The 27775-nt window shown below is 39.0% G+C and overlaps 1 protein-coding gene across 1 annotated transcript in view; it reads right to left on the bottom strand.

Annotated features, from left to right (window-relative positions):
* The window catches only part of LOC116331656 (contactin-associated protein-like 4), a 148318-nt gene that overhangs the window by 111191 nt on the left and 9352 nt on the right, over positions 1-27775 (bottom strand). Inside the window, exon 2 of the mRNA XM_039602839.1 lies at positions 3091-3201. Within this exon, the coding sequence (XP_039458773.1) occupies positions 3091-3201 (111 nt within the window). The remainder of the gene's footprint in view (positions 1-3090; positions 3202-27775) is intronic.

Here is a 27775-nt window from a genome sequence, read left to right as displayed (position 1 = left end):
ACTAGAGCTAGATTAGGAAAAATAAATGCATGAAGGTTACCGCTGTCTTGAAATTATTTGTTAGGGCATTAAACCAGATGATCCCACGGCAACACTGCAAATGTTGCCGTGGGATCTCAGCTGGTACTCTATTGCCCATTATAGCCCAGGAGTTCTTTCATGTTTAAATGATCTGTTTCTACAAATTTTCCTTCACACATTAACGGCAACCCCTGTGGATACACTGTACTACTTACAGAATGTAGAGTTTATACTGGGTCTTTTGACTGTACCTGGATTATTTTAGTGCAGGGGTATATCATCAACATCATGTTTTTATATTCATGTAAATGTGATGAACTAGCAGCCTGAGAAAGTTATTTTGTCCTATAATGCTCTCTTCTGTGGTAAATTTAAAATGTATGGGTCGGCTGGGGGCTGTTCTAACGATTGTCATATTATTGTAAGACTACAAATTTCAATCTAATTTCAGTAAACAAGCTAGAGTCCGAAACCTGACTCTGCACATGCTCAGTGAGACCCTGTCCTAACCTTGATAAAGGTAAGGGTGGGCGTTTTGAACAAAAATACTGATTTTGAGGAATGAAACTATACATATTTTTCTTCAGACTTAATCTTTAACCTATATATTCAAACGACAACAAACAACTCATGCCACGAATTTTCAACATGACCCCAAAATAAATCACATGCATCTGAAACACAGTTCACAGGTTCAGGTGCAGACCGGTGATTGTAGCATGTGAAGTAGAAAAGAAAAGTGACCAGTTTTCTTGACATCGGTTAGCAGGACTACACAAACTAATGAAAACTAAAGTTCACAGAGAACGACAAACATGACTTGACCTTGGGCAGACTTTTGATGAAGACTCATCAGGTGACCGTCTGAAACTTTCACCAAAATCCGATCACTCCAGGAGGAGTGAAACTGTGGGTAGATGCACGATAGACACTTCACCACAGCATAAAATCATCGGTGGCCGATTGAGCTAAATATATTACAGTTGCCTTGGTCTTCCAACCTTGATTTTTTCCCACAGTACAGAAATGAATATTTATGCCTATGTACCACTGAGATTTTTTAATATATACAGTATATACTGCATAAATATACAGCACAAAGTGTCTGTGATATTGATGGCAGCAGTGAGAGGATTTATGTGAGAAATTACTCAAAATATAAAATCCTGGAGGCACATTCTATCTCTTCTCTGTCTTCTCTTTTTACTACTGTTTGACATAACTACAAAACATGGAAACAAGTTATTTCACTCGGATTTCGAGGAAATAAAAACCCAATCGTATACTGTGCAACATATAAGACAGCTGAAACAATTCTAGTTCCAAACTCAGCTCACGTGGATGATAACTGTGTATACACCATCACATGAGAAAGATGCAATGGATAGCGCATTTATACTCTGAAAAAAACAAAAAACAAACTTGTGTTGTTCTAGTTAATGGTAGCTATTAAGCTGCGCTTCTCTGCATGACATTGAGGGAATCCTTGTTAATAATGACAAAGCTGGCCGATACTTTGTCAGCAGGTTGCTTGTGCATGCTGGCACTAAGTAGGTAAGTGCTAGCAAGTAGATGAAGATACCAGGAAGTCAGACACAGGAATGGATAGAGAACTTGGTCAATTACCAGAGTAAAGTGCTCAGTGCACACTAAATGCTTCACTTCCTGTGTAATTTGAACCCATGTGAAGGCTGGAACAAACCTGCCCTGGTGTCTTACTGGGTAAGGCATGATTTACAGCACTGTGTTGAATCTGTAAAGTATAGGGCGATGTAGATGTTTGCATTAATAATACTTGTGTAGTGTTGGGTCTGTGTTCCTCTGCAATCACAAGGCAAACTGAGCTGTTCATGCTGGATTTGGAACTAATAAATCTTAAACACAAACAGCACACAATATAAAAAAAAACACCTACTGAAGCACAGGAAGGATGGAAGCCTTCAGGAACTCTGAATCTATTTACATACTGTCACAGCTTTGAAAAGGAGAAAAACTGCTTATGTCTACTCTGGAAGAATACCGGCTACTGCATTAGCATAATGAGCAAGCAAGAGACAATTACAGCCTATTACATGTTGTTTCACTGAGGTATCATCCTTGTGCTAATCAATATGCTATGTTTACAAGACATATTACTCCCAAACACACCTGCCATTGTCACTGAAGTCTGGTTATTGTTGTGTGTAGTTATATTTCTGAGAAGGTGCAGGTCTGTATATGCTGGAGTCTGGATCACAGACTTAATGTAGTATTATAAATCAAGTCAACAGTCTACAGGCTGTTATTTAAATTGCTTCACATCCTAACATGCAGTGCCTTTAATCAATCAGCACTAAGTCAAATCTTCTTTATGGGTAATACAAAATGGTCCCAGGTTACTTTTAATATTAGTTTTAAGAGTTTTAAATGTTCACATATCTTTGAAATCTTGTCTCTGTCATCTTTGCGTCTCCTAGTTAATGAAAGACCAAGAAATGTCAGTTCCATTACAGCAGGGTGGCTTTTGAACATCAAATGCCAGCAAAGGGCAACAATGAAAAATTAGCTCTTACAGTCTTTAATACACGGCCTGAAGTGTCACTGCACGCCTGCTCATTTCTTTACTACCAAGCAGAGTAGAAAGTCAAATTCAGATTTAATGAGTCACGCTCTATTATAATTTATGCTAAAATAATTTTGCATTTAATATAGAGCGTGCAGCGTGTTGACAGAGTACTCCTACAGATTGCTCAGATACAAATTACAGAAGTAGATTTTTTTCCCCAAGATCAGACTGGCACCTTTTTGTTTACTGTAAGTCTCACATACTAAACTAAAGACAGACGCTGTGTTGTTCAAGCTTGCATTTTTGTCCCAGTTTAAAACATTCAGGTCCAAATTAAAAGCCCGTACCACCCTCCCAACTAATAGTTAATCCATAATCCTATATTTTCCCCAAACCATGCCAAAGCCACAAACACCATTCGCCTCAGTTTTTTGCATATTTGTCACACTTTGTTTCAGATTTCCAAATAAATTTTAATACTAGTTAGGTACTTTAGTTTGGAAGCAGCAGAATCTGTTCCTCACCTTCTCTTTTGTTGAGTTTGGCGAAACCTGGGGCGTGGCTGCTGGACAGCTGGGACGAGCTTCGGAAGGAAGATGGCGGCAGATTGGAGACCAGTGCGCTGTCACACACATCTGTCAAGAAATATCAGAACATACAGTTTAATACATGTCCTTCAGATTTTGACATTTACATGTAAATGTCTGCATGTCCACTGCTGTGCTTTTTGAGGGTCTATAATTACGTTCGTTTCAACATCTCCACACAGATATACCCTCCTCAAAATATTCCTAGAGTGAACAAAACGTAAAAGTCTGAGAGAAGTAAGCACAGTTGAACACAGCTATTACGCATCCTGAGTAATAGCACTCTTAGCTCAAGAAATCTGTTACTGGGCATCAGTGCCACGTTTTAGCCTCCATAAGCAGAAAGGAGCAGTGGATGTGTTATCTTTGAATTGCAGGGTTAATGTCAGCTACAGTTCCTCGCTGCACAGTTAAGTAGTTCACAACAGTAGGTTGATGCGGGAATGTCTTCTTATACTTTAAAATCAAGAAAAAAAAACTTTTTATCTGAGTGAAAAAAAAGCTGAGTGGTTCAAAGAGTAGAGATCAACAGCAAAAAGCACAATGAGAATATCACAATACCCGACACAGCTGGAAATGGATTAGTCTCCATCTCTTAGCCTGAGTGAAAAACTGATGAAATGTTATAAACAGCAGGGTGGGAGTGCTCTGATGCTGAGAGGTAAAAGCCTTGTCTCTGCAAATGATCAGCTTTTTTAAGATAAAAGAAGTTTATTCGGACAGCTTTTGATTGTTTCGTTCTAAAGCCTTAAAGAGGCGCTAATGACAACTAAAGTGTTGAGCCTGTGAGTATAACAACATGAGTGTCAGAGAGGAGTCTAATCATTCAGGAGCTGGTTTAATGTTCCCCAGGTAGAAACAGGTCTTTCAGCAGTAATGGCTCCATATTAGATGAATGAACAGCGTAATAATGTCCAGTTGGATGAGTAAATGGTGTAATTCTGGCTCAATGGATAAATGAACGTTGCAATCATGTCGTGTTGCGGAGATGAATGGCGTCCTGAGCGAGTCATTACAGGCTGGATGCTGATCGGGATGAATCAGTGTTGTCAGAGGAAACCTTTACATCTTTCTCATATTTGGTTTATGGATGATTCCCTGCAATCAAAACATAATATATTGAACATTATGCAGTAATTAACATTAATTACTCTTATTTTAATTGGAGCCTCTCTCACAGTCTCCAATAAACCTACAAAAAAAGAAAACAAGCACTTTTTTGTTCAAATTAAAGTAGATTTCTCTTTCATTTATTATAGCTACATGACATAGAGAAATCATTTGTAAAGACAGAGTACAAATGAATGTTTGTTTTACTGTATCTGATTGTCTTTGGTCTGCACAGCATAATCACATCCCACAGATATACACATGGATTCATGATCACCAGCCCCATAAATATTCATAGTTTTCCTCTCAAGCTGCAAACTGTAAGCTAAAGCCAAACTATCACCGCCTCCATCCAAAGCCTCTCCGTTAATGGATGTTGTTCTCCACCACTGAGACAAGAGCCAATTACTATGATTCACGCAGCAGTCCGATCTGGGCCCACAACTCTGACAGCAAGGCTTTAGTTTCGATTACTCTGTCAACATCAGCGCACTTCATCTCAACAACAGAAGGTCTTCATCCGCCTCCCGATAATTTCAAAGAGGAATACCATTCCATTTACAGCAGCTCTTTTCAAATGAAATTTGTAGCTAGAGCCAACAATAATAATGGCCTATTTACCCGTAGTTAAAGAAAATTTTGTATCAGTTTATAAAAGAGCAGGATTTTAAATTGTAAAGCACTGACGAAGCTTCACAAACTGAACCCTGAAGTCCTGCAATATTTATTTAGTAACTGAGGATGCCAAGCATTTGGTTACACAATTAAATACACTGTAGAGCCAAATGTGGCATTCACTCTCAAGAAAAGGGTCTGAATGTAATTTTTTCTCATTTGAATGCTTCAAAATACTGGATTTTGATATTATTAAATCTATATCTTTGTGCAACACACGATAGAGCATTCACAAACACAACTGCAGTGAGCAACAGCTGTCATTCCAAACACACCACAAGTCAGTTGTGGTGTGTTTAACACTTCTGTTAAAGAGAATACAGAAACAGTCAACAGTCTTGTCCAATATGGTCTCACGTGGGAACCCTGAGGGGTAGCTGTGACTCAGGTGGTAGAGTGGGTTGCCCACTAATAAGAAGGTCAGTGGTTCAATCTCAAGCTACAGTACTTCAGGCTTCATGTCAAAGTGATCCTGGAGAAGATACTACGTGCCAAAAGCAACAGTTGATATATCCATCACAGTTTGTCACAGTGTCAAGTGTATAGTGTAAAGTGCTTGGAGTGGTGAGTATACTACAACATATATACCCAGAATATTTGATCAAAAGGCTTCTTCACCATTACTTATGATTAGCTCTGTCTCCTGCAGCACATCCAGTACCTGCATGTCGCATTTTCTGTCCATCAATTTTATGCGCTGATACTATTTTAATCCTGCTTAGGACAGGAGTGAGTATTTGCCTGTAACATAAAAAGCACTGCACTGTACAATGAGAAGCAATACAGTGGGCAGCTACTGCTAAAAATTCTATTGAAATCTATCATAAAAGTTTTGTTTGATTTAATAAAAATATAAAGACTATCATCAGCCTAAATTAAAGTTAAAATAAAGTTAAAGAACAGCTAAACATAATGAGTCATTTAACAGATTAAAAGTGTGATATTTCCTACAGGAACTGGCACAAAATGAAACAAAAACAATGGATGGCATGCAAAGGCATACAAATAAATACTAATTCTTGTGTTGTGTTGTAGACACGTTTCACAATACAGCTGGGAAGATTTAAGAATTAAAGCCTATAATTATACAGTCAGTTTATTGGGTACACCTTGCTAGTGCTGGGTTGAGCCCCTTTTGGCTTCAGAGCTCGTTTAAGTCCTTGTGGCAGAGATTCAACAAGGTCCTGCAAACATTCCTCACAGATTTTGGTCCAGACTGACACTGCTGTAAATTTGTTGCTTGTACATCCATAATGTGAATCTCCTGTTCCACCACATCCCGAGGTGCTCTACTGGGTTCGGATCTAGTGACTATGGAGGTTATTTAAGTACGATGAACTCAGTGACTTCATGTTCAAGAAATCAGTCTGACATATTTTGAGGTTTGTGATATGGCATTTTATCCTGCTGGAAGCAGCCATCAGAAGATGTGAACAACGGGATCAACAAGGTGAGAAACAATAATGAGGTAGGCTGTAGCATTTAAATAAAGCTTAATTAGCACTAAGGCCATAAACTTTTGATACAAGGCAGAATGGTTCCTTTTTTTAATTGATTTAACCCAAATTCTGACTATACCATCTGAGTGTTGCAGCAGTTGCAGTTCACTGTTTTGTTTTTCCAGTCTTCAACTGATCATTTTTGGTAAATTCTTGCAAATTCTGGACTAATTTTCCAGCTTTTGGCTGACAGGAGTGGCACCCAGGATGATCTTCTGCTACCGTAGCTCATCTGCTTCAAGATTAAATGTGTTGCACGTTCAGAGATGCTCTTCTGCACACCTTGAATGCATGAGTGGTTATTTGAGTCGCTATTCGTATCAGATCAAAGCAGTCTCCTCTGATCGCTGGCATCAACAAGGCATTTTCATGCAGAGAATTGCTGATCAATGGATATCGTCTTTTTGTCAGAATATTCTCTTTAAACTCTAAAGATGATTGTGTGAGAAAATCCCAGAGGATCAGCAGTTTCTGAAATACTCAGACCAGCCTGTAATCACCAACAACCATGCAAGTCACTTATATGACGTTTCTTTCCCATTCTGATGCCCAGTTCGAACATCAATACTTCATCTTGACCATGTCTATATAGCTAAATGCACTGAGATGCTGCCATGTGATTTGCTGATAGATATTTTCACCAGCAAGCAGTTAAACAGGTGTACCTAATGAAGTGGTTGGTGAGTGTATATCCACGTGGAGGGATAAATGTCTATGAATATTTGGTCCACCTGCTTGTTAACATTAGAAAGCCTTCAGCTTGGCCTCAGTGGCACTGTAATTTGATTGTAAAATTATTGGGTATTAACCGAGTCTGAACTCTGTTTAGTACAGTGTGTTACGGCAGTTATCATTAAACATCAGACCATATAACACAGTTATACTGCACTTTATAGTTACCAGAGTGGAGCAGAGGCTCATACATATTTAATTCTAGCATTTTAAATGCCATCCAGCTACTCAACAATCATCAGAAGGCATCCAGCTCTTTTGTCCTCTGAAGTTCCTCCTGATAGTCTTTATTCCTCCAGGCTTTGCCCTTACCGACACTTGTAACTGTGGGTGGTGGGGGAGCTCTCAGTATGAAAAGCAGGTGAATTACAGTAGTCTGAAGAGGTGAGACGAGAGGGACGGCTCTCCAACGCGGAGTGCTGTAATCCCTGAGGAGATAATGTGTGGTGAGAGCACAGCCTCGCTGAGGAAACAGTCGAGAGAGAGCAGTGGAGTTTTAAAACACAGGGCCACTTTTCCTCAGCGGAGCTGTGGCATTTAAAAGCCGATGTCCCTGACAGTGTGACCAGTAGAGCACAAACACAGACAGCTCAGAGGAAAATGGAGCTAAATGTTGAATACCTGCTGGCCTCTGTAGCCAACGAACCTCAACATTGACCCTGGCTGTGTTGGACAGAGAGCCTTCCTGAATATTAAACTGCTGCACCTTCCTGAAAACACCTCCTGTCTTTGTGTCAGCTTCACATTTAATCGGTGTTAGACTAAAAAAAATATTATAGTAATGCTTTTCGGCATTCAGATTACCACAAAAACATTATTCCTGATCAACATATTATAAATTTACACAGAAAAGATCTCCAAAAGTTGAATCTGTTCATCTGGACGTAGCGTTTTGTGGGAGAAAAGTTTCATCACTCATCCAAGTGACTTCTTCAGTCTCAAGGACTGCAGGTTTCCCAGACCTTATAAACAGTACATTTGCATAATGACTGAAACCAGCCCACTGAAGGAACAATGGGCTGTGAGGTCAGTTCCTTAATCATAATTATGCAAATTCCCATGACCATTGATCAACAATCACTGACCAAAACCCACTGATCAAAGAACACTGATCAATGGCCATTACCATTCACAGAGAGTTGGGGAATGGCTGCAATCACAGCATTGTAAGATGGCGAAAGATGTACCCTTAGGCCCCCTCCTCGATTCAGGGAAGATGATTCTTCAGTCTTGGGGAGAGTGAAATATCTGCTGGCAGAAAAAAGCAGCATTCTTTGCCTTTGATAAAACAAAAACTTGACCACCAGAACTGGAAGCATGTACTGAACTCCGAGTGACGGGAAATATCCTTTCAGTTCAGTCAAAAACCTCCTGGACACCCATCACTCAGCGTCTGCACTATCCATCAATTCATACAGTGTCAACTTTATTGTTTCACCAATGTGACAAATGGTCAGTTTGACCGCATTAAAAAACATTAAAGGAAATTTTGAAAAAAACTCTGGAGGGTATAAGGCAACTACATTTTATCACCCCTGAAATGACAGACTAATACCAGAGACAGAGTGGCTCATTCACCTGCACTGTCCACTTCTTTACTGAATAGAAAGTGCCCACAGAGTCCGTGACAGAGCTGGGGACCCTGAATACCAATGAGCTCCATCCATCACCTCAGCAAACAGAAGGTCCTGCACTTCAGAGCTCTATAAGCCCCACAAACCCAAAGTTCAGTGCCTCTCAGTATGAGCCAACTTATTTAACTGTTCAAAGCACGTAGCAGTAAGCAGGATAATGAGGCTCCAGCGATGGTTGTTTTTGCTCCAGAGCGCTAACAATCATCCTCAAGCAGAAAACATCAATGCTCATTTTACTAATCCGCACAACGTCTACCTCCAGTTTGACCCAAGGGGGTTCAAGCCCGCTCCTGCCTGGATATACACAGAGAAGGAAAGAACGCATTAAAAATACAACACAGTGAGCTTTTTTGCATTTTGTTTTACTTTAGCTCAGCAACGTGGTTTATTTTTTCAATGTTGCAAAGCTAAAAGAAATAACCCAAAATCTTATATTTCGAGTCGTAACCGGTAAAGGGTATTTAAAAATCGTCTCCAAATAGACCAAAGATCATAATTTCGTTATCAGTTCAAATGGTTTCGATATTTAGGATATTTAATCCTATCTTGTGCTTTCTTATCAATTACATAGCGGTCTTCCATCTGAAACTTAAATAGCCATGTGTCACTTAATTTAGTTTTGACATATATTTCAACTTTTTCCCACTCGTTCAGTCCAGTTTATTGTTGTTGCACTTGCAGAATTTATTGAAACCTTTGGCCCAATATGTTTTTTAGATTATGTGCTTTAGCTTTACTTCTTTAAGCCTGATTGTTCAAGGCTGCTAAATCATTCAAGTTAACACAAGTTTATATAGTTAAGTAACCCTTTAAGTCCTTGAATATTGTTCCACAGTACCGTGAATAACCGTGAATAGACTTTTATGAAAGACATTTGGGAAAAATGCATTCACATCAGTCCAGAGTGCGATTTGCAAAACTCCATGAAACTCTGACAAATTTACAATAATTAAATAACTGTCACTGAATTTGTTGGAACATAAATCAAAGGCAACAAATCCTACATCCCCTTAGTCAGAAAACAGTAAATGATTTCTCGATTGGTTGAATGAACGTGCCGTGCCATGCAGTTTTGAAAAATGGCCCCATAAGTTGTTTTTTTGTCTTTTTTTTTTAGACCAGGAGCGCATGGGAGGAATAGGTTAATTAAATGAAAAGGTCAGGTCGACAAGTGAGATTAAAAAGAAAAAAAGACAAAATGTACAAAAAAAGTGCTGAACAATGTACTAAATGTAGGTTTAAATATAGGCTTTTCATTTTAAACGTCAAATTTTGAAAACATACACATTACTCTCACAGCTTGAAGACACTGTCTAGATTAGAACTTGACTATATTTTCTCATTTTTAAGTGTACAACCTACATTTGTTTATACAAATTGTATGACTTTTTTATCACAGTGCTATCAGAAGAGAATAAAACAAAGAAATAGTCATTGTGACATAAAACCACTGTTGATCTGCTGATTCAGACATTACTCATTTTGTACAGTAATTTTAGATGTAAAACCACACCACTGTCACACATATTTTATTTGTTTTAAAGATACAGGGAGGCAAGAAAAAAAGATTTAAATTGGATTGTTGTCATGTATTTGTTGACCAGGATTCCTGCTATTTTCAGATTTCTCTGGAGAAATTCCTTTTGCACTCACACATGTCTTTGGACATTCACAAGGCTGTCTAGCCTGAATTTGTTCCCTAGAGTCACACTGTTGATTTAAAGTTCTAATGTAGTGCTCTGAGAGCTCTGAGACAGAAAAAAATGAGTGAACAACATAAACTGGGGTGGATTCCAAGACATCTTGCATTAAAATCAAAGAGCTTTTTGAGATATACCTGGACAACCTTCGTTTTCCATTGTTCACTTACCCAAAATTAAATTTAAGTTGTTGTTTGACAAACTGAAAGAAAGTGTGCATCACTGACCCATAAGCATAAGAGGACAGACCAGACCTATGGAAAGCCTGAAAGAGGTCCAGAGGGTGATAGGAAGATGACCTTGAAGGGTAATAGATAAAATAAAACTGAGTAGAGTCTTGGAGTTTTCTTAATAGTTGTGTGACACTGGAAAAACAACATAAAGAATTATATTTCTTGCTCACTGTTTTTAATGCTTCAAAGTGCTAGATCAGTTTTAAGGAATCAGTACTTTATGATGGGCTTCCTCTTGTTTGCTTCCTGTGTTCTTCCCAGCAAACATCTGCCTGTCTGACAGCTACCAAACTGAGAGGCTCAGCACTTTAACTCCTCTGGCTGTAAGCAATGGCAAGGATATTTGTTCTTCAGCTCCAGTTCTTTATCCAGATGTCGAACAGGCTCCTGCATAATGCCGATTCCTTCTGGCCTTATCCAGCTAGAAAACACCAGATAATCAACTCATTATGTGCAACACAATCTGTGTGTGTAAGGCTATACAGTAGCCCACACACAATCCGACACTGCCTTTGAAAGCAGAGAACAATCATCCTTCTTATTGAGGCTCGTCACACTGATCAGTGATGTGGGTGGCTGTGTGGGAGACAGACATCAACCAAATGAAGTGATCAAAACAGCAACGAGCCACAGAACCACAGCATTTAAAATTCCTTCATCTTGAAACTGCCAGGTTTAACTTGCAAAAAGACATGGACACAGAGTTACAAGAAGCTGCTAAGAGATTAGACTTTGGTCCGTTTATATGCTGCTAAAACAGAGAACATTTATCATGAATCACTACGCCAGAAATATGCAGATTTAGAAGGAGTGCTGCAGGAAACACCAATCATAGTGATGGCCCCAAGAGGATATATATTTAATTTAAAAAATCCACTAATTCACTGGCAGCAATAAGCAAATGATTTTAATATATTTGCCTCTAAATATCTATTAATAGAGAGCAGCGGACCAACAAGTCTCTGTGGGGAAAAGAAATGGTACAAAATGTAATATTGTTCTGTCATTCAAGTAAAATGCAGGGATGTTCATATCATCCAAGCAATGGCAAATCTAATTTATTTCAAAAAGGAAACACTGAATTGGACACTGGGGATTCATAAAATTGAAAACTGCATTACACCAGCAGAAGAGCTTACACTACAAACTATTTTTATGCAAATGAGTGCTAGGAAAACACAGTGTAACTTTTATCTTTTTTCATAGGGTCAGTAGCCATAAATATGAAGCAGTATTGCAATATGAAACTATATTTTATTGATTTTCATTTTGCTTCATGCTTAAAGGGGAATTTTTGCATTGATATATTTTGGTTCAGACCCCTTAAAGGGCACTTCACCTCAAGAATCAAATGCACAAATGTAATTTTTCCTCTGGTGCCATTTATCCACCTGTATTCCAGTGTGATTAGATGTGTGTTTTTAAGATGTCTAGCTTCTCTTTACTATAATATAACTGCACCACAAGAAAGAAATTAATCTGATGGAAAACTGAACAGCATCAGTGTCTCTTTTCACTTCTCTTCTATTTAACTTCGCTTCTGGGTAGAAGAGCAGTTAAGATCAGTTAAATTGTTGGGATCATTTTCATGTTAGGGCACCCAACTGTGTACAAGTTTAACCATCTAGTTGTTGATTTGAGGTGGAGATGAAGAATTAGTGCTGCTTCTTCGTTATTCTATCCACTTTGGCCCATATACCAGCACCACTGTCAGCAAAACAACCCCAGAGGATGCTGCTCCCACTTGTATGATGCTTAACAGATGAACAGTGTTCTTTGGTTATAAAGCCTCACCTTTACCCCTCCCAGCATACCTCTAGTCATTGTGGGCAGGTAGCTCTTTGTCTCTTATGAACATAAAACTTTTGGCTCCTCTGAGTGGAAAGCTGCAAGCTTCAGTTGAGCTTAGGGTATTGATTTTGGACCAGGGGTTTTTTTATTGGTTAAAAGACCAATAAAGAAACCCCTGTACATTATACATCCTTCAGTGGTACTTTTTTAAAGGTTTAAGTGTAGCTATATATTTGAACCTGTATGTATACCTCTGACCCTGCGTGGGTCAAATTAAAACACTAAAACACAAATATCGGACATGTAATATTGATTTTAGGGTGGACAATCCCGTTAAGTTTATGTGAGGCTTTAAAGCTTAGCTCAAGCTTAGAGGTAACAGATTTTAAACAACTGGAATGACTGATGACTTAAATCCTCAAATCTATTCACTAATTTTCAGAGCGATGAAACAAGAAAACTGTGTTAACACTGAAACAGCACTAGTTATTAACATTGTGCTTTACATTGGAATACAATATCTATTACATTTTCTTAAACAGAGCAATTATGTTTATGCTAATCAATTTACTTTATTAACAAGGCGTGTAAATAACAAGAAGTCTAATCACATCTTTTGCCTTGATATATTGTTACTTTTCTGGAAAGTTGTGCATCATGCTACAGCGTAGGTTGCAATAGAATTATCACATTACTATAAATCAAGCTTAACTGCCCAACCACTCTTTAAATATGATAAATAATATAACTGATTAGACCTTTTTCAACTTAACAGTTGATTTCTTGCTTGTGTAAATTATTGCAATTAGCCGCTTGGTGACAATCTTTTCTTAACTTACGCCTGATTAAAGCTATTTTAGGTAGAATATCCCACTTTAATGGCACTTTAATGAACTACAAAATACAAACAATGATTGACAAGAAATGCTACAACCCCTTTTTCTTTGGCTCTGGCATCAGATTAACATAGGTAGCTCAGAGCTTTTGACCAAGATTACCTTTTTTTCTACCAGAGAAAAAAACACACTCTGTCAGCACAACAACATGCTTTAAATCTGGTATGACAGAACCGGCATTAATATTCAAAGTGCTTTCACGGTTGAGAGGAGTCATACTTGGAACAGATTTCTGCTCAGGCCAGAAACTTTCATCTGAAGAGCTTAGTACCAAGTACTAACCGTACTCTCTGCCAGGTGTTAAGTTACTCTTTAAGAGCTGACTCCAAAACACTGTGATATTTGATATTGTAAATATAACTGAGCTCTGTCTATGAATGTTGCCGAGTGTTGTTAGAGGGACACTACATAAACTGAGAGTGACAGAGAAAAAGACAACATGTTCAGGTTGAATTCCTTCTGGCTATAAGCCGTATATTAAAGTTTTAAACCAATACTGCATGAACACAAAGCCATGTTAAGCTTCTTTTCCTCCTCTAGAGGTTTATGAGGGCCATCACTGATCTATAAACAACAGCGGTGGTCAGCTAGAGAACTGCTTGGAGTAGATGCCGGAGCAGAAAATATTGTCAGTCTGTGGGGGGACAGGTTTCCTGTAAAATGAGGTTAGTCACTGCAACAGCAAGGCAACGAAGATCACATCCACACCCACTGCAACCTGCTGCACAGAGACCAGAAAACCTCACTGCACTGTCACCGCTATAATATATATTTTTTTATATGAGCTTCAAACGTAACAAAAAAAACAAAACTTGATGTCATGACAGAGGACATTTATAAATCGTTCTATAAATTCTGTCTCTCCCCCTGTGTGGTGTGCTTCTGTGCGCACAATCGCTTCACACCTTCACTAAACCACAACAGGAGCCACATTCACAACAACTACTTAGTTTTACTTTACAGCCAGCTTCCCCAAGGAGACATTAAAATAAGTGCTCTTAAAAAAATCTTCTCTGCAGATAATTTGATGTTCTCGATCTTCCCCTGCCTCTTCAGCAATTCCAGCACAGGTTTCCTCAGGGCTGAAACACAAAAGCTACTAGGTTTTCTCTAGCTAACAGCAGAGATTGAATGCTTTCCAAAAAGTTGTAGAGGAAAGTACTGAAGCAGAACTTTTGGCTTGAACTGTTAAATCTTCACAGCGCAGGGTAATTGAGGGGAGCTGGAGTTAAAATATGGACTCCAATTAGGCCTGTGGTCACAAATGAAGGCTGTTATGCTATCTCCTGTCACAGTGGAAAAGCCTGAATAAAACCCAATATTATGCCTGGATGTTAGACTTTCTGTCAGATAGATTCCAAAAAGCAAAGGTGATTAAGTGCCTCTATGGAGAGCTCTTTGTTCCCTCCAGATTTCCTCATAGTTGTTCTTTGTACTCTTTAAACATGGCTGTGACTGCATCTATTGAAATGGCTTTACTTTAAAGCAAATGGCTCTGATATTGTTTGCTTCATAGAGTATTTTATTGTAGTAGAAGGACTATGGTCTCCAACTGAATCTTGGAACTGAACCAAATGTGAAAATCAGTAAAAAGTTTATATTACCCACATTTTTATGGATCATCTTTAAACTTCACAACAATATTCTAGGCCTTGGGGGACATAAGTACCTAGGTTGACTAACAATTGGACCTTGACCATCAATGTTAGCACCTAAGGTCAAAGCTGACCTTGAAAAAACTTTCAAAAAAAACATATTAAGTACTTTATATCAAGATTTACTAGGTAATAATTAGTTTAAAACTATCCGTAAATCACTTTTTCCTGATTAACGTTGATTCAAAATATACCAGTATACCACTGCTCGTTTATTATTGATTACTCCGCCATCAGTTGTCATTCTTGTGTTACTCCATTAATCTGGAATTAATTTGTAACTGTTTAATATGATGTTTCACCACTTAAAGAAGCACAAAGAGTGTAGTTATGAATGCGTAACTGTGGTTTCGAGACACTCAGAGGTAACAAGCGATTCATTCATTTGCACTAACAGTTTCCCAACTGGTTCTTTAGAAAACATCATCATCTATCATTTACTCATTTCATTTCTTTACTTGTGCTTTAATAATAAGGCAAGTTTTGTGTTGATGTGTTATGGTAACGCTGCTCTACTTTAGAGATATAGAGGCAGACCGCTGACAGAGCAAACCAGATGGGCAGATCTGAGATTTTCCCACAAAACCATCTCTAGGGTTAACAGAGAATGGTCTGAAAAAGAGAAAATATCCAGTGAGGTGCTCCAGAAAACATTTCTAAATGCTCAGCTCAACAGATGAGGAACAGACACCACTACTACTGCAAACTAAAAATAAGAAACTAAGTCTTAAAATCGCACAAGCTCACCATTCAGTGTACCCCAGTGTTGCTGCTCTTCATCTCTATCCCTTTATAACCACAATGCACTCATCTAACGTTGGCGGTTCCCAGCAGAATAATGTGTTATTTCACAAAGCTCAAATCATCTAAAACTGGTTTCAAGAACATGAATACGAGTTCACTGTAATCAAATGACCTCCATAGTCACCAGATCTTGGTGTAACAGAGCAGCTTAGGGATGATGATGGAGCAGGAGATTCGCATAATGGATGTGCAGCATCTGTCTGCAGCATCTGTGTGATGCTATCATGTCAATATCGACCAAAATCTGAAGAACGCTCTTACAACTAACATTAACATCCATTTACACCATAAAGTTAAACTTGACTTGACCTTGAGCCCAAAAACAACACTAGTTGCAGAACTTTTGAGACTTCATCAGTCAGCCAGACAGGCAATCATTAGAGTCCTTCTTTCAGCTCACATGAAAAAAAAAGAGAGAACCACACAACTTTTCTACGAGATGACACACAAACTGATAAAGCGGCATCGTCACACCAAAGATGAACTCCAATGCCTTTTCAGAAAAAAAGCTGGTCTTGGTGATCATGGTGGTTAGGGAGCACGAGATTGTAGGTGGCATTGCTCCAGACCAGTATTACACACATTTGTTCTCAGCCTGCCTTAAATTGAATCTTTTGCTGAAGCTTGAAGTGTTTTATCTCAAAGTTGATAATACACCCTGTAGAGAAATTCAATTTTTTGGTGTTTGGTTGCTGGGTTTAGAATTTAGCACACAACTGCAGTATGACCGGTCAAGACCTGAAATGCCCTCAAGCTGCACTTTTCTCCCTGAGGACCATTAAAACACACGCAGCTTGGATAACTCTTTACATTTCATCTCTGAAATAATATCATGCTGTAATAAGAGGGAAATAGTGTGATACCACTGGCAAAATAAACGTTTGCAAAACAGGTAAAATATTTGATGAAAATGAAACAAACACTGACGTTTACATTATCCAGCTCTGATTTATAGTTCAGATTCTTATTTTTTCCTCTTAGTTCTTGTTACTGAAAGTTTAAGAGTCAAAATACTATGAAAAAAACAGCAGCTTTATGTTTTCCACATACATTTCTTCATTATTTGTAAAGCACCATAATAGTTCTTGGTATAAAAAACCATACATTCTTCATGGTCACGGTCAAAACACCTACAAATGTAGTTGAAGAACAATTTTAATAAGGGTTGTTCCAGAGCTGCATTCACTGATTGTTTTTAGGTATCTGATGTGTTAAGGGATGACTAAAACACTTGTCATCTGCACAATTTTCAAGGGCATTTTCTGGGAAAGAAGTTTGTATTCTTATGAAGTTCAATCATGCAGCAGTGAGCACCTCATAGCAAGTTTCTGGCTTGAACAAGCATGCCTCCATCTCATCCTATCCCAGCATCTTCCTCTGTCACACCAACCTTCTGCATGTCCTTCTTCACTACATCCATGAACCTCTTCTGTGGTCTTCCACTCTTCCTCCTTCCTGGCAGCTCCATCTTTAACATCTTTTGTCCAACATATCCACTCTCCCTCCTCTGCACATGCCCAAACCACCTCAACCTTGCCTCTCTAACTTGATCTCCAAAGCACTTGATCTAAGATGTCATTCTGATGTATTCATTTCTAATCCTGTCCGTTCAGGCCATTCCCAGTGGAAATCTTCAAAAGCATCTTAAACTCCACTACCTCCAGCTGTCTTATTTTAGCACCACCATCATACATCACAGCAGGTCTCACTACCCTCTTCTAAACCTTCCCTTTCACTCTTGCTGTTATCCTTCTGTCACAAATTATCACTCACACTTGGCTCCACCCACTCCACGCTGCCTTCACTCTCTTCTTCACCTCTGTTGTACTCCATCTATGGCTTTCCTTGACTTATCTACCTTCACTACCGCTGCTCCTTTTATCTGCCCGGTTACACCTGTCTTTCTCTCATCCACAGATGTATTCTTGCTTCTACTATTTCATTCCTCCTCTCTCCAGAGCATACCTCCACCTCTCTAGGCTCTCTCTCACCTGCTCCCTACTCTCACTACAGATCAGTGTCATCTGTGAATACGATACTCTGCGGAAACTCCGGCCTGATCTCATTTATCAACCTGTCCATCACCACTACAAACAAGGAAGGTCTCAGAGCCAACCGCCACCTTGAAAGCATCTGTCACTCCTACCACACACCTCACCACTGTCTCACTATCATTATATATGTCTCATACATGTCCTGCATAACAGTCACATACTTCTCTGCCACTCAACTTAATCAACTTAATATCATTATACCTTTTGTTTCTTTAAAAGCCGTGGTTGCATAAAATCTGCAAACAAGAATCACCAATTAAATCTGATGTAAAAGTTCACTAAATTTCACCCAAAATTAAGCTTTGCTCCCTACAAGTTTCACTTCCACTACAAGTAAACAACACTACGTCTTCATTAGCGGGTCAATATAGAATGCCAACACATCACCTTTTCTGTCTCAACCCATCAACATCGGGGAAATAATTAGAGAAGAGAAATGATGAGTTCCTTTACCAATAACAGGATTGGCTCATATGTTTCTCAGACAGTTCCCATGGATTTTTCTAAAGTAAACTATTTTTGCTTCCATCTCAAACCCGTGTAAATTTTCCTGACACAGAATATAACAGTGTTTCCATTTTAAGGGATGCAGAGAATGTGCATTAGGGAGTAGGTGGGTTGGCGGTGCCACAAGCAGGTCCAGATGTGAGTTCAAGTTGAGCCCGTTTTCTCCGTTACTTGCATAGTAATAACATTATCTAGTAAAACTACTGAACATTTTGGATCATTTTCGTGGGGAAGACAGAACTAGAAAAACTTTTTTAAAATGATCCAAAACACTCTTAAATGCCCCACAGAGTTGAAAAGGGTGAAAATCCCTGCGGGTGCATCCACTATGGGGGACTCTGTTTTTTAATCCAGTGTTAATCTAAAACTATTCATGAGAACAGCATAAAAAAGGGATGCCTGATGGCTTAAATGCAGAAAATAAATAAATTAATATATTATAAATGTCTGATGCAGCTGAATTCACATCCTTAGTGTCTTGAGCCCAAAGTCATATGAGATTAGATTTCATTGGCTATGATGGAAAAAAAAACAAGGAAATTAGACCCTGACTTACTCTTTAATGCAGAGAAAACTCCCCTGTAATCGTTTTAGGAAGTAGCGACACTGACACAAATACAGACAGGTCCGACCACTCTTAGCAAAAATCTGTTGCTTAAACGTTCACTTCTCTGGACAGACATTAATATTTATAGCACTGCTGCCTTGCAGAAGCCCAGTACTCTAGAGGCTTTGCAAAACTGAGGGCTGCATGGGAACACATAGACACTAACACTCCCTAAAAAGCCAGCGGGGGTGAAATTGTAGAAGAGGTTCAGCGTGTCACAGCAGGGAAACAAACAGGGGAACTATTAGCTAGACGTTTTTTCTTATCATCCCTTTTTTCTCTTCATCTTCATTCCTCACCTCATCCCAATCCTCCTCTTCCCCTCTGTCTTCTCTACACTCTTATCCTCGAGTGCTTATCATTTCTTTCCCCATACACAGTCTGTTCTTTGCTTCTCATGAAGTCAAATCATCTCCAAGATGTGAGGTGGTGCATCCAGAGAAGCAGATGGAGGCCGGTACACACATACAGCAAAATCAGTGAGGGATAAAATGGGAAAGGCAGAGGAAAATGTCACTGCGGCTGTGAGAAACACAGAGGGAATACTCCAGCCAGACAGCCTGCTACCCCTAAAATTTAGCCTTTCATACTTATACAGCTCTCCTCACTTCTCATTCCTCCTCTTCCTCACTGTCCACCTATTCTCCTCATCCTCTTCTGTTTCACCTCAAACTGCTTAGTTCTGATTTACCGCTGTCTTGTTGTGTAGAAATTCAGCCTCACCCTTCTGTCTTTAATGGCCACTGACTCAGCTCTGTCCTCCTCTCTAATACAAACTGACTGGCCGTGCTTCTTCTCATCAGCAGTTGCTGCAGAATATCAAAGGAGCAGGCTGCAGAGCTTTTGGTCACTGAAATCATAAAAAATAGTCAGCAGAGAGAACACTGAACTATGATCAGCATCCATTCTGGTGTGTAAAGATGACACCCTAGAGCTTGGACTGAGGTATAAAGTAAATTTGATACACCAGCTACTTAAAACTGACAGCAGTAAAAACTACTGTTTACAGCATGCTGCACTGGAATTTCTGACTTTGTAACAAAACCCTGAAAAAATATTGATTTATTCCATTTTCCATAGCTTCTGGAAAAGTTTCATCAGCCCTGAGGTTAGGTTTGACGTCCACACTGAGCATCAGAATGAAGAAAAAAGGTGATTTAAGTACATCTGAATGTGCCATGTTTGTTGAGGATTTTCCCCTAGACACATCTGTGAGATTTAAAGAGAATGTTCTGAAGAAAGAGAGAAAATATCCAGTGAGTGGCAGCTGTCTGGATGAAAAAGCCATGCTTAAGATGGATATCAGAGGAGAGCGGCCAGACTGCTTTGAGCTGACAGGAAGACAAAAGTAACTAGAATCACCAGTCGTTACAAACAAGGTATGCAAAAGAGCATCTCTAATAGACAAAACAGCGAACCTTGAAGCAGATGGGCTACAGCAGCAGAAGACCACACCGAGTACTAGGCTACAATGTGAATCAGCTGATTCAGTTTTCAGATGGTTGGGTCAGAATTTGGCTTAAACAAGCTGAAAACACAGACCTTTCCCGCCTTGTACAACAGTTTAAGCTGCTGCTGGTGATGTGTGGGGGATATATTTTTGGCACACTTTGGTAGTGGTTTCAACTGGCACATGAAATTAATGCAGACTCCATCATCAAACACCAACTTAACTAAACTGTAATTATTGCCTCTAATAAGGCAAATAGCAGAAAACGGCTTGACTAAACCAAAATGAAATGAGTTATTCCTGGAGTGCAATGAAGCCAGTGTGTCTGCTTTACCAGACTTTTTGTTCTGGCTAAACTCTTTTCCAAAATTTCTCCATGCAAGGAAAATCCTGAATATTACAAATCAGTAGTAGCAGTAGTAGCAGGATCTACTCTGACAGTGTGAACATTAATGCGAGAATTATGCACGAATTCCCTGATTGAAATGAACTGATAAATTGCTGAGTTCAGGATGTTAAATAACTGCCATAATAAACAACTCAAAGTTGTATATAAATATCTGGTTCTTTCCTCAAAAATTGCAGACACCAATTAGAATTTCTTGTTCCATCAAATTTTTAACCACAGCTAAAATTTGAAGATTACAATGTTGAGAAAGCTGAAAATACAACTTCCAGTTTGCTTTGTGGACGAATTACGGACAAATTCGGAAACTCTGGTTGGAAACTTTATTCACACGTGTGATCTGAGCCTCTGACATACAGGGAAAAAAGTGAAAAGAATTCCAGCTACAGGCCATAACACAAACCTTCAGGACTACAATTGTATTAATACGATACTGGTGTTAAATAACACTGAGCAGAGCTGGGCGATAGAACGATAACGATATGTATTGCGAAATAACTTTTTCTCGATAGAAAAATGAAACTATTGCGATAGACCTCATCTCTCTGTCTTCCTGTCTTAAAAAAAAAAAGAACAGCCAATCCAAATTAAGTAGCGCAGAGTCGAACTAATCACAGCTGCAGCGTCACGTCACGTGACTTATTACGTGCAACACAAGTGCCAAGCCGCACATGTGTATTTGTTTGGGAAGCAGCCAGCCGCCGCCGTGCCGGCGGTTAATGGAGAAAATGAGTTTGCCCGCTAGAGAAAAATCAGCCGAGAGCTTGGGTGACCAGATTACCGAAGAGAACACAGATGACGGTTCCAATGCCGGAGAGATTGTCGAAAGGAAGGGCCAGAGAAGTTCCGTAGACTAAAAGCGCTAATTCGTCATCGAAAACAACCAGGAGAATCCCTGCGAAGCAGCAACAGTCAATTGAGTCGGCTTTCTCCAGCGTCTTACCATATGACAAAAAGCTAAGAGACATAGCGACATAACGAATGCCATAGCCTAGCCTGGCGTCTTGCTAAAGACATGCTACCAATAAACACGGTTAGAAAATGAAGGATTCAAGCAGCTAATTGAGGTAATAGCTAAGCTATACCAGAAGGAGAGATTGAGAATTTCCTTTTAGTTCTCAGTTTATTTGATATTGACAAAAGTTAGTCAGTTTTGTCTGTTCTTCTGTAAAACAAACTAAGATTTATTTTTAGAATTAATATTTTGTTTCTAAGTGGAATTGACAATTTAGTAGTCTGTTTGTTTGTTCTATTTTGAAACTTAAACGCCTTAGCGGCTGCCTTTTGTGTAGTTTGCAATATTTGCCTTTATTTATCTGAAACTGAAGTCTCATGTTCTTTAAGTACATCTGCCCTGTTGAACTTATTATTGGAAATAAATATTTAAATCAAAACAAGCTGCCGATTATTTCACATTTTACTTGTGAGCAACGGCACATTTAAATCTTACAAATGTAGTTATTTGGCTTATATCGTGATATATATCGTTATCGCCTGAAATGAAAAAAATATAGCGTGATATGAAAAAATTTTATATCGCCCAGCTCTAACACTGAGTAGTTTGTTTGAGGAAAAAAAAACAGGCACAAAAGAGAAAACACTTTTGAACGCAAGTGTGTCCAATTCAGAAGAAAAGTCTTGTCTTTCAGCATAAACACTAGCTTTGCAGGAGAATTGCATGGACTCTATATTCCCAATATCTAAGTCACACTGTGAGGGCAGGATGATGTCGGCTTTTCCATAAGTGGAAAAGAAAGGGTCAAATGATGTTGAGGAAAAACCATTTTCACATTGCGACCTCATCTAGGGAGCATCAGACTGAGATGCAGGGCAGACACAAAGGCCAAAGGATACAGATGATACAGAGAATACTAAGGATCCCCAAACGATGACTCATTATGACTTTTCTGACTTCCTGAGGCCCTACCACCAGGCTGCAATGAGTACATCCACAAGACAAATATCACACCAGTGCATATGCAGAGCTCTAACTACTAATTTTCAAGGAATTCAATTATATAAATATTTTTTGCTTTTCAACAGTGTCTTGTAGTAAAATAATCTAATTAATTAGTAATTGGTGAATTTTATTGGTTTGCTCCATGAAGCAAATTTGTAACTTGACATTCAAATTGCAATCAATTAAATATTCATCACATTCATATTCTCCAAACATTTTTTTAAAAGTGTTTTAGAGCTTATGATCCCCAGGGAACGAACCCTGATGTAGCTGGTGTCACTGCAAAGCTTTTCTCTACCACCACCATAAGGCCAAAGTTTCAGATATGTATCAGATATTGATGAGACAGCGTGTTATGAACATCAACACCATCCACCTGTAGAGTTCCCATATATCATCCAGGCATGCATTCTTGTCTCTTTCACATTAAAGGGGACCTAATGCATTCATTTTCGGCACCAAATACTTATTTGCCAAATCTACTGGAGCCTTTTCATCATTAAATTCAAAGTATTTTTCAAATTATTTAAAGCATAATCTGTTATTATACTAACTGCAGCACTTTGACAAATGTGTAATCTGTCATGAAAGGCTAATCTCTGCTGTAATAGAGGGTGAAACAGCATGGCGACTCTGGTAACTAATGCAGTTAGAGCTGGTAAGTTTGATGTCCTCAGTATATATATCAAATTATGACACTCATAACTAATACAGTATGAGCTGCTGCAAATAGAGTTTTAAGTGTAAAATCCATTTACTGTTAGAGTCTCAGAGTGATGGAGTATCGTGACCTCCACACATGAGAGCTGATATCTGAAGCGACAACAAGTCATCTTCGATGACAATGGCTACATTTGATAAATGGCTTCATTGTTTTGGGAGTCAGACTTCTGCTAGGGACAGCCTTGAACAAACACCAGTCCAGCAGGTCCTAATATCACAAGCCTGGACTGTAGCTCCCTTTTCAGCTCCTGGTTTAACTACCTGTTCCTGGGTTAATAAATCCAGATTCATGACCGGTGGTTTCTCGTTTGCTCTGCAACCTTGACTTCATCAAAACCCATTCATGGTTCCACTTTGCCAGCACGCATTTCCATAAATGACACTAAAGAAGAAATATGAAGGGGATTTACCCTCAGTTACTTTCTATCCCCCCCTCCATCCCAGCTCTTGCTGATGCTGCCCTCTCATGAATCATAAACGGCCGGGAGGTTTGCAAGGAATTTCACCACATATTCACACCAAATGACAATGCCATTGTTTTTCTCAGCTACCTCACTGAAAAGCAATAAATTCCCCTGGGACAGGGCTGCGCCACACCTGAAATGAGTTCAAATTCACACTCTCCATCCTCAGGATTTTCTTTACCAGATTAATCCTGGAACAGATGAGGGATACTTCATGAGCACAGAGATTTAATCAAGCCCTCCTAATATTCCCCGGGAGCCTCCACAGCTTAAATAACCAACTCTTTCTAAAGGCAGCCAATAGCCTTCATTGGGTGAGTAATAACACCTCTGATTTTGCCATTGAGCCTTCAGCATCTCAATAATTTACTCTAACTCATATTAAATCCCTCCAGCCTGCAGCAGCTGAATAATCAAACTTTTCCTTCAGCATCAAGCATGTGAATAACCAATAACAATGCAGATCTTACAGCCTAATTAGCTTAGAAACAGGTTACTAAGTTCAAGATAATGAAAGTAGGATTACCTGTCCAATTATATCAACCATCATGAAGTTCAGTCATAGGACAAGTGGGCAGAGGCAGTCTGAAACTCAGTAGTCTGACACTTGACTCATAAAGAGCATTTAGTTTGACTTTCAGGCAGGACAGGACGCCTCAGGCTCTCTCTGCAGGCAGAAAGTAAACCAACTACAAAGTTTTAATTTTATTTGTCGTACTAGGAATGTGGTGACTCAGAGGAACCAGTGAGTCACCATCATTTAAACACAGAGGGACCAGGGCGAAAATGCAAATCAGTGTACACACACACAGCAGGGATCGTGTGGTATTATCTGTCATTAGGCTAGGATTAAAGTCACTCAGTGTTCTTGAGATTATCTGTCATTAGGCTATGATTATAGCACACACTCCAGCGGATGTGAACCAGCTCAGAGGGGAGATAAAATCCTCAAGGAAGACTGATGAGAGAGGGGGAGAGTATTATGAAGATGAAGACATGCAAAGTAAAAAAAAATTCCATTAAGGTTAAACGATTTGAGAAAAATATCCAAACGCAGTTTTTCTGACCAATTTTGCAATTCCTATTTAAACTGGAATAATTTTCCAAAAACTGATCCAAACACTTTTGGCCCAGTAAACAAGATATTTTTAAATCAAGAGTAATCGCTGACATTTCTTACATAAATAAATATAGGGACATAATTTAAACAAGCCAGCAATAACACTGGGAAAGAGAAAGCAGATTAAACATGTAAGAGGCCACTAGTTTTCCTTTTCTGGGCTGTAAAATGAAAATATTGAGATCAACCCATGTATAAGTATTCCACTTTTGGCGTTGTATAATGTCAGTAAGAAGGGCTGTCCTTAATACAGTCATTTCAGGCAGGTGCATCTCCAAGCCCCACCCACCTGCTGTTTAAACCTTCTGTTTGCAAAGAGCAACCAATCAGAAGGATGTTGGCTTAAAGGGACGGTGGACTCGCTGTTGGTTGTATTCACTATTGTGAGTACAATATCAAAGTACTCATAATGCATTGCCTGTATGCAAAAACAAAACAAAAAAATGCAGAACAGCAAAAAAATGTAGTTTCTCTGATGGCCACTTGAGGCTGGCTCCAGAAATGAGACAGTTCAGTCCCCTTTAACTTCCATGTATAAACACGTGAATTTCTTTTGCCATATTAAGTTCTACATGAGAAATAAGAAATGGGCATTTCTGTGTGAAGCCTGCTTGTTTTTTTGTTTTTTTTCTAGGTACTCTGGCTTCCACCCACAGTCCAAAACATGCACCTTAAGTTAAATGATGCATCTAAATTGAGCATGGATGGGAGGTAGAGAACTTATACAGGAAAAAAAGCACTGAATGTATAATTAAATGAGCCTTGTAGTCTAGAGAGCTACATAAATGTCCATTTCCATCTCTATGGTCCACCCCCTCGTCTGTAACAGCTGTATGCAAAATGATCTGTTTTATAACTCAGCTGTTTTCATTTGGTTAAGGCTTAATGTTAGGACAAGTGCTAATTACTGTCAATTCTGGTTCTAAAAAAACAACACAGTGGTGGCGAGAATGCTCATGTTTAGGATTCAACATGTGAGGCCCAGAAACCAATGAATTTAGATTACCCCAGCAGGACATGTGCCCCACTATACTTCAAAAGTTCCAGGCCTCCAAACTCCTCAGATGCCAGTCCAAATGAACATCTGCGAGATGCCCCACAGTAAGTCCAATCCACTGAGGCCATCACCCCACAAAACCCAAAATACTCATTACCAGCATATCTATGCCCTAATGTGTCAGAGCTGTTTGAATTTTTGTTTTAATGTTGTGATTCATCGATGTAAAGCCTTCCCCCCCCTAATCCTGATGAAAAGTGAAATATTGTTAGTGAAGAAACACAAATATCAAACCTCTCAGGATGTATTTTAGCTCCTTCAGTTCATTCTGATAAACAGCTTTAGCCAGACCTTGCCCCTGGCAGCGGCAGAGCACTGAAACAAATGAAATGTGGAGGGAAAAGTCGACGTGGATGATTATTAAGTGAACGATGTGCTATAGGTGGACTCTCTGAGGAGTAAATAGCTGAAGGACAACTTATTGGTCTCAGGCATCTGTGGTTTGTGTTTGGTTATAGCTTATAAATGGCAGAAACTCCTCTGGGTCCAGAAGCTTTTCCATCTCGGCTATAAGGTGGTTTTAATTTCATGGCAGTGCATGTACTTTGAGTGGCAGCTTTTGTTTTCTAAATTTATATACCCTCTATCAAACCTCTACAAATGTAGCTTTTCATGTTTAGATTTCCCCTTAGAAACAATTCATCCACATATTGATTTATCCTTAATTCTGTAAGATGTCAGAGTATGGCTTTTATAAGTGTATTCTTCATCTCAGAATCATTATAATTTTTATTGCACAGAATAAATTAAATACATAAAATTCCTCTTTCTTCTCCATCCTAAACAAGAAATCTCTCAATGACCATACTAATGCACAGCTAGGCACAAGCTTCGCCTTCTGTATGACGTTATTGTGTGTGAGTGTGTGTATTTCTTTTTTCCAGCTGCACTGACCCATTCCCCCCACAAGGAACATTAAAGTTTTATTTCTTTTCATCTCATTTCTCTTTCTTTCAGGGAGCACACTAGTCTTCATTCTATCGACTCCTGAACCTGCCTCTGTCAATGCAGTCTTAAGTTTAATCCACTAATATAAGTAACTGAGATTTACTTCATTCTCAAATTATCTTTATAGCATGACACAAAAGACAAAAAGTGACCCTTTTACTGTAAAAATTGAGTTACTGAATTAATCGTTCAGTGATTTACTTACTACATTAAACTCAAAGATCTTCACTCTCTGCACTCTGCAAAATATTTTAAGATCCTTCAGCTCCTGTTTTTAATGTTACGCCCCACATCAGCTGTGGAAAGCCCAAGTCACACAGGGCTAGAGAGTGGTTTGTGACCTTCTGATCATCACCAATCATGAGGGAAAAAATGTGTATTCCCCCACTGATTGCAGGCAGTTAATGGTAGTAGCTGAAAAATTACTGGTAAGTTATCCCTATTTTGTCAAATTAAGGAGGTTGCTGGTAGACAGTAGCTTGAAATTGGTTGCAATGATGCATGCAGCTTGTCTGCAAAGTGTTGCAAGCAGTAGTGAGATTGGCAACACTATCCAGAAATGGTGAAATCTCACCTTCAAAGTAAACTTGGCACCTT

This window comes from Oreochromis aureus, linkage group 18, assembly GCF_013358895.1.
Source record: "Oreochromis aureus strain Israel breed Guangdong linkage group 18, ZZ_aureus, whole genome shotgun sequence".
Lineage (NCBI taxonomy): Eukaryota > Metazoa > Chordata > Actinopteri > Cichliformes > Cichlidae > Oreochromis > Oreochromis aureus.
The sequence above is the reverse complement of the archived record's forward strand: the minus strand, read 5'-3'. Positions and strand labels throughout refer to the sequence as shown.